This window comes from Mirounga leonina, unplaced genomic scaffold (genome assembly GCF_011800145.1).
Source record: "Mirounga leonina isolate KUSES-001 unplaced genomic scaffold, KU_Mleo_1.0 Mir_53, whole genome shotgun sequence".
NCBI lineage: Eukaryota > Metazoa > Chordata > Mammalia > Carnivora > Phocidae > Mirounga > Mirounga leonina.
Genome location: NW_023270807.1, coordinates 58,458,543 through 58,473,796, shown reverse-complemented (window position 1 = coordinate 58,473,796; position 15,254 = coordinate 58,458,543). Strand labels below are relative to the sequence as shown.

General features: G+C 31.8%; 1 protein-coding gene across 1 annotated transcript in view; it reads right to left on the bottom strand.

The window, feature by feature from the left end:
* GRIK2 (glutamate ionotropic receptor kainate type subunit 2) overlaps nt 1-15,254 on the bottom strand; it is a 668,139-nt gene that overhangs the window by 164,054 nt on the left and 488,831 nt on the right. Inside the window, exon 12 of the mRNA XM_034991619.1 lies at nt 8,682-8,905. Coding sequence (XP_034847510.1) covers nt 8,682-8,905 — 224 coding nt within the window. The remainder of the gene's footprint in view (nt 1-8,681; nt 8,906-15,254) is intronic.

Sequence of the window (15,254 nt, the reverse complement as noted above, 5' to 3'; positions counted from 1 at the left end):
AAACATCAACACGAATGTTTTAAAATTTGGGGCAGGAGGAATATTTTAAGTATAATTTTTAACATCTTCATGATTGAGAAAATTTGAAGCTTTAGTTGAAAATGGTAGTGATATGAAAAATTTGAAACCAACATACATTTACCTGAATGTGAATATTGATTTTGTATCTCCTTCAAAAACAAAATTTTCACTATTTTCTTTTCTTTCTTTCTTTCTTTTTTTTTTTGGTAATCTCACTTTAGTAATACCATTCCAAAACATATCTTCAGTCAGTCTGGTGAATTGCTAAACTCATATTCAAACACACCTCCCAGCAACCCCTTTCTCAGTACCAGTAATAGTAAGGAGAGCAGGGAAACACTTACCTAATTTTATTATGTTAAAATAATATTCAGGTGCATATTCTGAACCAACTTAGATGACAGTTGTAGCCCTATTCTGTTTATAATGTTTATCATGCCAGTAACATTCAAACCTATAATTTCACCTTTGCTTCAAATATTAAGTCCATTAACTTAATAGGAAAATCTATTGTAAATTCATTCCCCTCATTTTATCATTTTAGGAGTAATCAGACAGGGGCACATAAAAATGGGAAATATTTTTAAATAATTAATTAAAGGTTAAACATGTTTCATAAAGAATAGCAGGAAACTAAGTTATATCCAGGCTGGGGAGGGGCAGAGAGGATTACCTTCTACATATTTTATAAGGCATTGAAACTAAAATTATGTTTCAAACCAATGTACATTGGACTAAAAAGAAACAATTACTATAGTTTTAAATGCAGATGTGTATAATTACTTCATTAATAAGGCTTTTGTCATAAAGTTTGTCAGGTTAATTTCTAGGCTTCCATACAAAACTCTAAAAGTATCTCTAACAGAGATAACTTCACACTTTAATAGTGTTCCTCTTTATGTAAGAGTTAACTAGCAATATTCAAAATTACAGGTGTTGAAAATCAATAGAATAGTTTGTGTTGTCATTTTGCTAGTTCTATTTATATACAAGATAGATATCAAGCACTTAGTATTTAAATATCATATTGAAATTCCTATAGCAATTTGAGAGACAGATGATATTTTTCCTAAAAAATATATATATGTATATATACCCAACAGGATTGATATGAAAACAATTTAACTTGAAGGATGTAATTATGTAATGGAATGTAAAAAATTATAGCAATTAAGGTGCTGTGACATGCTCTAATGAATGAAGTTACACTGGTTGATGACACTATACCTCCTACTCATTAATTATTTGGATAGAGTGCATTATTTTACATAACATGAAGAAATAAGTCATAAAGTACTACTAAAAATTACATCCATACATTGTCATTTAATATTAATGACATTTTTCCCACACCCATGAATTATGAAAAAATCAAAAAAAATATCAATAACATTTGAGTCTCTAGAAAAGCTCATAATGTGGTGCAATTCTTTGACTATATGCAGCTAGTAATTTTCGGGGGAAGAAAGTGAGCATTCCTAGAGAACTGGCTTAGAAAGCAAATAGGTTTATATGTTTATGAAGCAAATCTGCTCATGTGTGGCTTGCTAATGTGTTCTGTTTAGGTGCCTAAGTGATTGGAAATATTTTTTAAGCTTTCTTATTTGCAAATCTAAAGAGAAAGACACATTTCTTAAGTGCAGCTAACTGAAGTGATTCTTTCAAATTATTATAAAACAACATACTGCTAACATGTAGTACAAATATTTTATATGGGATTTTTTAAAAAAATATTAATTAAAAAGGTAGCCAAGCTCTTGTTTTTCCTAAAATCTTAGAAGGAAACATGAAAGGTGAATTTAACATGATAGTCAGAAGAACAAAGTGATTCAGATTTCTTTCCTGTTTTCTTCTAAATCTGTTTTCTTTAAAGAAACTTCCTCCCTATAATAAATTAGAATTTAAAAAGTAGAATGCTAGCATTAAACAAAGGGAAAATATTTCTAACCTCATTTGCTAGGAGTAAGGGGGTGTGGTTACGTATACCTATTCATTCCTTACATCAAAATGTAAAAACACACAGTTACTGAAAAAAGAAGCTAATAAATTAATGTCTCCATGGTTCTCAGATAAAATCTGGCCACTGTTGACATGCAATTTGTATTAGTTTCCTTCCTTCTATCTTTCAATGATTTCTTTCACATAACCCACCAACCCAGTACAAAACTACATAGGAAAATGTCCATCTGACAGAACTCTTACACCAAAGAATCTACAGCAAAAGAACAGCTTTATCTAGGTTAAAAAAAAAAGTTATTAATTTAGGTGTCAAGCTTACTATTAAATTTTTACTATTAAAAATATTTTACTAAAAAAAATTGACCTATTTCTCTACAAGTTTCAAGACAACTGCCTTTTTTTGAGCAGAATGCCCTCAATCATTGTACAAAGACATATATGTACACACACACATATGTTTCTATATGTGTTTATGTTTATATATATGTATGTATATATACACATATATATATAAACCCTGGTTTCAGATTGTAAAGAATTTTCTTAGGTGACTGAGCCCCCCAAAGTCTGAGGGGACTATTTTTCTGGGGACTGTAGAAATAGAGAAGCACAGTTTTGTTTTGAGAATTAACACATAAAAAACAAGTTGGGAAGATGGCTTCTTACAAAGAATTCACAGTACTCTGCTGCTATGGGAGAAGTAGCCATCTAGAGACTGCAAAATAGGGAAGAATAAGTGTATCACTTGATAAAAAATGCTTGGTTCTCTTTATCTTGTTGATTCTTAAGAGTCATCTCAAAGAATTTCTTTCTTATGGTTAAAAAGAAAACCCTAAAAAAAGGAAAGAAAAAAACAGAGCAAGAGAAACAGCCATTCACAGTATCGTTCTTGTCTTTTCAATCTGAATTAGCTAATAAGAAGTATATGAGACGTGGTGGCAACTGCTTGATGACACCACACTGCTTTTCCAAATCTTCCAAAGAAAAAAAGTAATTTTTTACAAGAATACCGCTTCTCATCAGGACGTGTGTGTGTGTGTGTGTGTGTGTGTAAAGCGGAATTACATATTCCATAAAGGATTCACTAAAAACAGTGGTGTCGTTTTTGGTAGCAAATATAAAAGTTAATAAACATTCATCTTCAAGATTTTAGCATTCTCGAGTTTCTTAACGTGACTCTATATGCTGTAATTTATTAAAATTAGTAACTGTGATTTACTGAGCTAGACACTGTGGAACTCCCAAATTGAAACATATTATAGTTCTCAGAAGTTCATTGGCCAAGATATTTATTGAGTGGACACACTTGCAATGACTAGACAGAGAGGCAGCTTTTTTCGCCTCTAGAAGTCTTTGAATTCAATTTGGCGATGGAGGCGAGGAAAGACAAGGAGGCAAATAATTTATCCACAGGGTCTGAAAAATAAAAATGGGCTATCAAACTTCTGCTATTGTTGTATTTACTTTTGCCCTAACAATCAAAAAAAATTATGTCAAAAAATACTTTTGGAAGAGATCAAAACTTCTAAAAGGTATTCAAGCACAATCAATTCATCTTTAAAAGAAAATGTGAACAAGCATTTGATTACAGACTACCAAAAAAAAAGCACTTTAATTTTAAATTGTTTTTTCTTACTCAATTATTTCCAAATTTTTTATTCTTGTAAATGTCTAGCATAATTATAAAATTGAGAGGTGGAAAATATGTTTATTTTTTTCTTAACATGATTGAGATTCTGTCCTTTATCCTACACAGATAATTTTAGTCAAACTCTCCACTGTCTCAATTATCTAGATACAATATTCTCCATAAGCTAAAAAGAAATCACCAATTCAACTTACTTTCACTTAGTTTGGTTCTATTAATTATACAAATGGAATTTTTTTTTCTGGGTTAGTGACTCCATGCCTATTTTACAACCATGAACATCAGTGGAACCACTACAAATAAAGAGGTAAATTATTTTTTAACAGATTTACCAAGTAAAACTTGTGGAAAAAAACTATTAATGTAGAAGTAACCACATTTCCTAAGGAAATGTAGTTTGAAAGTGCATTTAGTTTCAATCAATGGTGACTTTTAGGTCCATAATTGAGGTATTTGTTAATATAATCAATTTTGATAATCACTTTCATATGTGTGAAAGGCACACTAGCAAAATAATATTTCCAACCAAATTTTCATTAAATTCTAGGAAAATTGCTAAATGGAAGGAGTAATAACAGATAGGGTTTCCTGTAATTTACTTAAGTAAAAAAATGACTAAAAAATAAAAGTAACATATATCTAAAATTATGTAAAGGTAAAACTGAAATGGTTTTCTAGTAAGAGGTGGGGAATTGGTGGCAAAAGCACACAACAAAGTTGGCATTTCATTTCAGTGTGACAACAGTCTTTTGGACAGCATATTAGTTTAACATTGAACATCCCACCAAAACAGTTATCCATTTCCAAGTGTGTAATAATTCATTGTTGCTCTTCACTGTACATTAAATGTCACCCATCACTGTGACAAGAATATAAAAGCTATCGCACGCTAGTCGGGAGCCTAGATCAAAGCTGTTGATGCAAGCACTTTGGACATGGTTTGCTATACTCAGTTAAACCATCAAAAACACTATGTTGAGAACATCTTTACCTCTGAGTACCAAGAGAAATACAGAATATTTCTATAAGTAGAACTTTCAGTAAGACAATAGCCTTGTCATCTTGTGACCGCCGACCATGTTAGTCTCAAAATGTATGTCAAAACAGTCCTGGTGGTCACTGTATTAATAAACCCTCGAGCAGATTCTAGGTAGACCATCTCCTGCTCTCTAATCCAGTAATACAATAGATGATACTCTAATATTCTAAAAAATTATGCAAAGTAATTCAACCCCACAAAATACAAGAAACTCCTATATTCTTTTTAACCTGGAAAAACTAATGTTATGTACTTAACACATTGAATATTCTTTGATTTATCTTTACTAAGAAAGCCAGGTTAGTCAATATCACTTGCCTTCTTTTCCTCTTTTCTTATATTTGATCATATTCACTTGCTCATTTAAGTAGCCTAAGAAAATTCTGTGTAATAGTATTCTTACTAAAAAAAAAAAAAAAAACTGGTATAATATTACTTTTCTTCTCCAGTTTATTTGTATTTAATTTTAAAATGTCAATCTCAGAATAAAATATGCAATATTAGTATAAGCTTAGTGAATTATTACTAAGGTTCCATCAATCCTGTTGGAGGGAAATATGTACAGCATTATGCGCTTCTTTTAAGTCTGGTCCTCAGTTATGCACCTCTATACCAAACTACAAAGAACTGTAGACCAAGATTTACATGCTGAATTTCAAAATAGCTCTGGTCTTGTTAAAAGCAAAAAAAACCCAAAAAACCAAAAAAACAGCTCTAACATTATGGGCATTTAAATTGACTCATTTTTAAAGAGTGTCTACTGCATCAGTTTATCTGTTGTTTAATAAAGGAAATATTTGAAGCAAGGTGAAAAATACCTCTCCTTCTGAGTATAAAGGGTGGATTTCCTAACCAGACTCTTTATATGACTAAATGCTATCTCTGTACTAATATATCTAGATCAAAGGAAAATATAATAGAAAGAGAGAGGGAAAAGGTTCAGGGACAAATATGATTAAGTGCAAGTTTGTCACGTACAAGATTTCTTCCTACTTCTCTGTCAGCCAAGAGCTATGGTTAGGATATCCGGGATAAGGCCATTCCATGTCCAGAATGCCGAACCTCAGGCTCATCTTTACTGTCAAGTAAGAGTTCTCCACTAATTCAGATAAGCATGCTGATTATGTCATTATGCTATAAACAATAATGCAACTGTTCGTAAAAAACCATAGCTTATAAAACCATACCAAGACAAATAAGACCACATATCTCTCAATACTGGTTAAAAAAAAAAAAAAAAACTTAGAACATTTGTTAAGGCTTTGTTAGGTAATTTTTCTTATGCAATAAGGGTGAAGGGAAATTTTTAAAAGCCATCACAATAACAATCTGCTTTTAAATTTAATTTTAGAAAACATAAATTCCAACAATTATGATCAGTACTTAATTTATTATAAAATTTTGTTGGCATGGTATTATTTTAGAACTTCATGATTTTCAGTGAGAATGAAACACATATCTGAGAATTTTTTTAATGTAATTTGTCTTTTTTCTGTAATCATTATGGAGAATAAAGACAAAAATATACATAGAGATAAAGAAGATGCCACATTTATTTTGACATCAATAATAATGTTAATAAGTTCATCAGTGATCTCTATACGACATAAGATGCAGTCCTCATCATAGGTTAAAAATCAAAATACTATATTTATTTTGAATTGATAACAAAGATCATAATGCCACTTAAATTAGGAAGGTAATTAAGTTCTGCAGTTGAAACTTGGCCATTTTGTCTGCATTTGCACGTCATGAACTTCTTTCATGGTAATAAGAGTTCAATACCATATCAGAGTGTATTTTTTTATTGAAGTAAAGTAGATTTTAATTTTATAAAGTTATTTAGCTTTGGAGGTTCAGTTTAGAAGTTAAATGGACTCTATTCAAGAAATTTTCTTTTAACTTGAGTTTTTAGTGTGTGGTTTTTAAATTTAGCAATATTTATACAAGATTATTTTAATACTGAGAATTGAACAAAATATTTCAGAGACAATCTGCAAATGATATGTTTCATATTGTGTATTATTTACCAAAATATCTAATATTATTTCTTACTTAATATAGGATATCTAACATTGTTTATTATTTAGTAGAATATATGAGCATTTGTCCATAAATGAAGATATTATACTTAACTTTTGAAACTGTATGAGACTGTTTTCACATCATTGAATAAGATGCTGAAATAGAATCACTTTCAAGTCCATTCATTTAATAACTAATAATAAAATATAACAGTAATACTCTAGAATTTAATGACACTAAAAAATGGCACACGAGTTAATGTTATATTCTCAAAAAGAATGACATGGAAGTATTTATTCTGTGTAAAATTAGTACGGGTTACAATAATTATACAGATGTTATATTATTATTTTTTTGATGGTTTATCAAACTGAGAGTTAAATAAATATTTTGAAAATTAGATGAGTGCATAGCCAAACCACATGCCTCTATCTGCAAATGTACTTTTAAGCTGGGAAAGAATTCAGATGTTTCAGTATTTGCTTTTGAATGTAATCTCAGAAGATTTGGGCTCAGAAAATTAGTAATATCTGAAATTCCTAATACGAATTTGAGGTAACTCAATAGTCTCTACTTAAGGTCCCCTGGAAACTACAGTAGACTTAATTCAGCTTGATTGATGCCTACACAATTGCCTCAGAATGGTCTCAGGACATTTATCCTTAAGTTTTGATTTTATCCTTCCTGGGAACTTTCATTAATTTGATTAAGAAGGAGCAGATATACCTGCAGACAGGAAGAAAGGCTTTTTGTATACTTTGGAGTATTTATTTTTCTGTCTGCCTGTGGGCAGGCTGTAGAGTTCTCCAGCCATTGAATTATTTAAACTGTAGTCCTTGAACTTGTTTATCTGAAGACATATAAAACAGGATGGTTTATATTGGTCACTATAAAAAAATATGTAACCGATGCAAAGATGTTCAAAAATGAAAAGGTTGTTTTATCTTCACAGATATGGAAAAAGCTGGAGAGCTAAAAATTTATGAACTTCATACTCCAAATTCTCAATTTTGGGGGAAAATTCTAAACTTCAAATAAAAATTTTACCATGATCTACCATTCAGCTACAAATGCTATGTGTACACATTGTTCCAATACAAATTTTCCGCCAAACGCAAATGATAATTATCTGAAGGACTCATGTGTTAATATTAAACCAATTAGGTAGAAAATTATGAATTTGCATGGCATTTATACGTAAGTATCAAAAAAATATCGGTGTATAACTATAAAAAGGTACATATATCAAAAATACTATGTTACTTCTAGAAGTGATTTCATTCCCTTTTTAACTGAATGAACTAAGCGTTTTTTTACTGCTAGTAACAAATACATGACTTCATTGAGAACAGGATATGTTCAAGAAATGATAAATATCCTTAGTGGTAAATTTATCAGAAGAACCTATACAATATCATTGAAAAAAATAACCCTCTTACTTAATATTTAATTTTGATGATAGAGCAAAAAATACTTGTAGTTATACATTATATTTATTTTGTGAAAAAAATGAGAAATTTTATGTGGAAAATAATGGTAGTCTTTTTATAGTTAAAATGCTTATTTTTAATTAGCCCTGGCTCATTAAAAAAAGCCTCCTTTTAAATTTTACCACTTAGGTTTTTTCTTATGACTGATTTATTAGTTCAAATTAGTAAAATACATTATTGTGTTCTCTGGCTCAAGAGAAATCTTCAAAATGAGGAAATAATTTTTATGGACTAATTATTTGGACTGCTTTTAGATGCTGATTAAAAAGAGTAAACTCTACCAAACCTATAGCTTACTGACACAACCAGCATGCATTCTGCCCCAAAAGGCAGCGTAGTATATTTTAATAAGTTATGTGACTCTTCAAAGTTCATTATTCTTCAGTACCCCAAGGGAGATAAAGAAAAAGAAAAGTAAAATCATTGTGACTTTTGACAATTATTAGTTGGAAAAAGGAGGTAACAATTGCCAAAAAAATCACAAAAGTGAGCATGTTACCTGGCTATGACAAAGAGCACACAACTGACACCCAAGTAAGCCAGCAGAATATACATCCAGATATCAGGGGAGAGAGGATTCAGGAAGGAGAAGACGCCTGGGTTTGTACCATTGGGCTTGCGGTACAAAATACTTATTCCAAGTGTCATAAAGGGCTTGGAAAAGTCGATGACCTTCTCTCGAACGTAGGTAATAGCCAGTGGGGCAACTGCAAGGTCAGCTTTCTGTAGAGAGAAACAGAAGAAAAGGGGGGAAAATTGGTTTTAAGTCTCAAGAACGAAGTCAATATCCAAATCAAACAAAACAAATACTTTACACTTGAAAATTGTCTAAGTATTACGTTAACATTTAAAGCATTCTTGACTCAATTAAAGCATCTGCTTTTTCTGCTACTCATTTCTTTGTCCTTCTAGATTAGCAAACCAGAATTTATTGCCATAATAGAGAAAGAAAAAAAGCGCACAGAATGAAAAAACTGAAGAAACTATTGTACATTCAGTACCTGAATTATTATGCTATGGGATCTTATAATTATTTTGAATCTAAACTTAAAAAAACACTTAATATCAGTTATTACTTCCTAAATACCTTGGTCAGATTCTAAATAGTAATAATAATAATATCTACTTCAAATTATTTAGGTGATAATCAAGAAACATGTTTTCCTGGTTATAAAACTATAAAGTACAGTTCAAAGATTTTAGTCTTTAAATAGTTAACATTTTGAAAATCAACTTTTAATGTGATTGTGTTTACTGCCCCTGAGTTCTGTTTCTATCCCTCTAATTTGTTTTCTATTATTTAATGAAAGTCCTTGCAGCTTTGCCTAAATCGCATCAGGAAATGAGTTTTTCAATTTTCACAAAGTTGCTAATTTTCCACGGTAGCTTAAATATGTTAAATTACTAATGCTCTTCACTCATCATGTTATAACCATCTGTCAGGATGAACTTCAACTCCAATATATTGAAAGAAATAATTATAATATTTTAAAATAATAAAGGCATCTATTCCCATATATGACAGGAAACTATATTTCTACATTCCTTTTATTTTCATAAACACACTGGGCTTTCAGAGAATAAATAAGAAGTGCTCCTTGTAGTGAGCTACAGAAAAGTGTACAAAATAACGAAATTGGGCCTCCACAGTTTCCTACCGCAAGGACTGTTGGAGAATTTAAAAAAAGAAATTCTCGAAGAAGCTAACTTTGTTGACAATATTATTCTGGGTATGTGTGTGTGTGAGCATCTGTTTGTTGGGTGTATATGGGGAAGAGGGAGCAGTCAGATGCCTGAATAGAGTATCTTTGAGTAGCAGTGGAGAGAGAAAAACATTTCTCTAAAAAGTAGGAGGGGGAAAAAAAAACAGGTCTTTAGGGCCCTGGAGAGGATATCATCATATTTCATATTCATAAATCAAAGAAAATATCAATTTAGCAATCATAATTGTTAATGTCCTTTAAGTATCTGCTATGCAACAGGCACTGTGCTAAGAACTTTACATGCATTGTCACATTTAATCCTTACATAATCCTACTATTATTCCCATTTTCAGGTAAGGAAACTGAATGTATGAGAAGTCAAAAAATTGTTCATGGTCATAGCGCTAATTGAGCATTGGAACCAGGACATAAACACCGAGCTTTTGGAAACTAAACCCAAAACCAACCATGATATGCACCTCAGAAGCCAGAAATGGAATCATGGAAACATTCATTCATTCATTTATTAAGGAGTTCGTAGAGATGGAAAGGGGAATATATAGAAGCAAGGACAGAGATGAATAGATTACAGTCACTGAGAATTTCGAGGGTTAGGTGAAAAGTTTATACAGAATATTTTCCACAAGGAAGAGATAGCAATTCCTCTAAGACAGAAGGGAAGGAAGTACAGATGGTTTGAAAAAGCAAACAAGTTTGTTAGGGAAAGAAAGTAATCATTTAAGAAACAAAGATTCTAGTAAAAAACGGACAACATGAAATGGTGGTTTGTTCCTTTGTAACCTCCCTCATCCTAAGCACATGAAAAGCAAAATTTTACCACATGTAAAGCATGTAAGTGAATATGATTTAAATTGGTAAAATATTTTAAAATTCATGATCAGTGTCAACAAAACTTAGGAAACAATTAAAATAACATATGTTAAGACAAAACTACTACATTATTCTTAAAAAGTTGTTTAATAGGTATGTATTAATATGACTGACTAGACATACACCAAATTTTATTTAATTTTTTTAAAGATTTTGTTTACTTATTTGACAGAGAGAGCAAGAGCACAAACAGGGGGAGCAGCAGAGGAGAAGGAGAAGCAGGCTCCCTGCTGAGCAGGGAGCCCAATGCAGGACTTGATCCCAGGACCCTGGGGTCATGACCTGAGCCGAAGGCAGACGCTTAACCATCTGAGCCATCCAGGTGCCCCAACATACACCAAATTTTAAAGATTTAAAGAGAGAGCACGCACTCATGCATGAATGGGGCAGAGGGGCAGGGAGAGAGAGAATCTCAAGCAGACTCTGCGCTGAGTGCAGAGACAGATACAGGGCTCGATCTCATGACCGACACAGGGCTCAATCTCATGAGATCATGACCTGAGCCAAAACCAAGAGCCGGACACTCAACTGACTGGGCCACCCAGATGCCCAGTAAATTTTAAAATTTACTTAGTATTGCCTAAAATAAAATTTCTCTTCCAAATATAAAATGGAAAAAAAAGACAAAACATTACACAGTAAAATATTTTCAATGATAAAAGAAATCAGTCATTTGAAACAAAAGATAGAGTTTTAGACATTTAGTCAAAGAAAAAATAAATGCATTGACAGACTGTGGTACATTCTTATGACAGAACATTATCCAGTAATAAAACGAAATTAACTATCAAGGTGTGAAAAGACATGGAAGAACTTTAAATGCATATTGCTAAGTGAAAGATGCCAGTCTGAAAAGGCTACATACATATGATATGATTCCAGTTATATGACATTTTGGCAAAACTATACAAGCAATAAAAAGATCTGTAGCTGCCCCAAGGACTCAGGGAGCAGAGTGACAAATAGGTGGAACGAGAAGATGTTTACGACAGTGAAACCATTCTGTAAGAAATCATAATGGGTACATGACACTGTGCATTTATCAAAAGCCATAAAGCTGTACAACACAAAGAGTGAAGCCTGATGTAAACTATGGACTTTAGCTAATGTCTCAATAATGGCTCAATTGTAACAAATGTACTACACTGATGGAAGCTGTTAATAATAAGGGGTACTGTGGGCCAGGGGGTAGAATGGAAGAAGGTATAGAAACTCTACTTTCTGCACAATTTTTCTATAAACCTAAAACTGCTCTAAAAATATTTATTTTTTTAAAAAGTAACAGGTTGTTTTAACCATATCCTCAGTTAGTAGTATTTAATGTTATTTTGATTAAATTAATTAGAACTTAGTTGTTACTATTAATAGAACACACAAAACTTATCAAACATCAATCGTCAAAAATAAGTAGTCTCTAATTACACACTAAATATGTTTTTTAAATTCATTTAAACAATCAGACGTCCAGATTATCTTGTAGTAAAGAACATTACTTATACATAATAGCGCTGTCTATGAAAAAATCTAACTTCATTGCAAGTCTATCAATAATATAATAATTTTGAAATATAATCAAGATGCTGTATTAAAGATGCTTATAATGACAGATGTGATATTTTCCCATCAACTGCCATGCTATTAAAGACTAAGCCATTGGAGAAAAGAGCCTGATGGTAAATTGCATAATCCAAGAATTTTTTATCTCCATAGGTAAAGGTTATGATTTCATGAACATAGATTTAGTAACTGGCATTTCATTTTATTTTAAGATTTTAAGTTTTTATTTAAATTCCAGTTAACATACAGTGTAATACTAGTTTCAGGTGTACAATATAGTGATTCAACACTTCCATTCAACATTGGGTGCTCATCACAACAAGTGCACTCCTTATCCCCACTCATGTTTTATTTTAAAGAATACAGAAATAAAGTAATCTTGCATTAGGAAAAGCCAATGGTCAAAATTGTTTAAAAAATCTATTTCAGCCAAAGAAAAATAAATAAGTAAACTTTTATGTGTCATATGAATAGCACAAAAGAAAGAAGAGCTCACTTCTACCTGATCGGGTCAGTGAAGCTTAAATGGTTACACTTGTGTTGTGTTTTGAAGAAAGAGTCTGAGATGACAAAGGTCAGAATTGAGAGGGTGGCAACAGCAGGGAAAAAAAATCTCATTGAAGTGGCTTAAATTAAATGTGTCCATTATGGGCCAAGACCATATTCTTTGCTCATATCACTTCCATTAATCCTCATAACAGTTCTACCAAATTTGTAGTGTGATTTTCTTTTTTACAGATGAAAATCCAGAGTTGTGAGAGCTTAAGGGATATATGGCTCCAAAGATGACTTGACCATACTCATTTCTCACTATTTTTCTGTGCAAATTCATTACTATTTCTTCTGCTTTACTGTTTCTATATTTCCCTGACCAAAATAATCTTCCCTTTCCTTCACTATACGCATTCTATAGGACACATCTCTAGGTCTTTTCCTCTTATGTAGCCCTCTTTGAACAATCCATACACATTAATTTCTCCTGAGTGAATTTTTATAGCACTTTTAAACTTAACCATATAATTGGAACTATATTTATATTATATTGTTTCTAATTTTTTCACATACAAGTCAACTAATATGAGACACCTGAACATACATATTGTAATTGTGTTGTCCTTGTTATGGAGAGTGTAGGCACTTGGGAACCTGCAGATATGCCCTTCAATCAAAGCATGTAGCTCTGAATTGAGAAAATCATAAAGTATCCCTCCCTGGAAATTTCACAAAGATGGCTGGCCAGCAGCTATCTTATTAATATGTTTTAATTTAATATTATATCATTCTATGGGTAACTCTTCCAAATTGTTTTACAATCATAATAATCAATCTAACATCGCTGGGGCATTGGACAAAATCTGACACCAAGGACCTCCTTGGTAAATGTTTGCTAAATACAGTTTCAACTTACTAAAATACAATTTAAATTACTAAAATTTTCAAAGTAAATCACTCAGAGAATTTCAAAATTAAACTTTTTTACTGATCTTACTCTAGAAATAAGATTTATTTGTACATTAATGTAATTTCTAGTGAACTAATTCATCTAGGGGAGATCAGAATAATTCTTTATATGGAGTTATATAGCTAATAGCAATCCTTTGATTAAAGTTTTATAGAACAATGGTAACATTTATTGGTCTAATTTCCAATTACCTAATACAAAAATTAGATAACAAAGCATAATCTTCATGAATGTCACAATGACTCCAAATTTGATCATGTTGAGAAAACCTTCTTTATGAAGTCCTAGTATTCAAAGAACCTTATGATATTATTTTATAATACAAGCTCTGGTGAGACATCTTATGCATGCTACTGAAAGTTCTTATAATTTAACAATGGGAAACCAGTTCTAAACATTTTTCATTTCCATAATGTTGTGATGTGCTTAGGAAAATGGATAAAATATAGTGGTAAGTGCATTTGAATAAGTTGTAAATATTTTAACTGATTTAGCTAAGACATTTAAGCTAGTTAATTATGATATTAATTTTAATGTTACTTTTAAGTGACACCACACTCTCCTAAACTCTTCATAGTGCTGTGAACGCATGCTTTCACCTCTGTGTGCACTTTTAGGGAAACGTAGTTCGCTTTCTATACACACGGCTTACCACCTCCATCACTATCCACCTAGTCACACCACCTGCAAGCTTGCAGTGGCCTCCTCATTGGTCCCCTGCTTTCATTCTTGCCCAACTAGAGTCTGTTCTTCATCCAAAGACAAGTTCTTTATAAAACACATACCAGATTATCACTTCTGGCTCAGAATTCTCCAATGACTTCTAGCACACATAGAATGAAACCTAATCTTGGCCTAACAAAGCTCTATGAGAGATGGCCCCTAATTATTTAATCAACATCAGTTCCTATCACTCTTCTGGTCTTAGGAAGATCACTCTTGTTCTAACAACTCTGGTCACATGGCTAATCTTTAAACGTGTACACATTTCTGGCTCAAGGCTTTGTACTTGTTTTCCTTTTGCCTGGAAAGCTTGTCCCTCATACATCTACATGGATTATTCACTCACTCAAATGTTCTTATGTGTCTGTTCTCTAACAGTCACTCAAAGGGATCTTGCTGACCACTCAATCTATCATTCTTTACCTCCTTACCATGTTTTCAGTTTCTTCATAAAACTTATCATGACCTGAAATTATGTCATTTCTTGTTGGTCTCCTTCCAATAGTATGTCTCTTTTGAGTAAGGAGTTTCTCCATTTTGTCCACTTCTGCATCTCCAGTGCCTACTACAGTGTCTGGGTCTTAAATATTTTTAAATGATTGAATTAATGCATAAAACTATCCTTATTGCTAATTCTTTCCACAGTACTTCCCTAAACTTCTTTACAGAAGAAAATATTCCTGAGGTTTATCTTCTTACAACAGTGAGATTTTCCATGTGCATGATTTCTATTTTT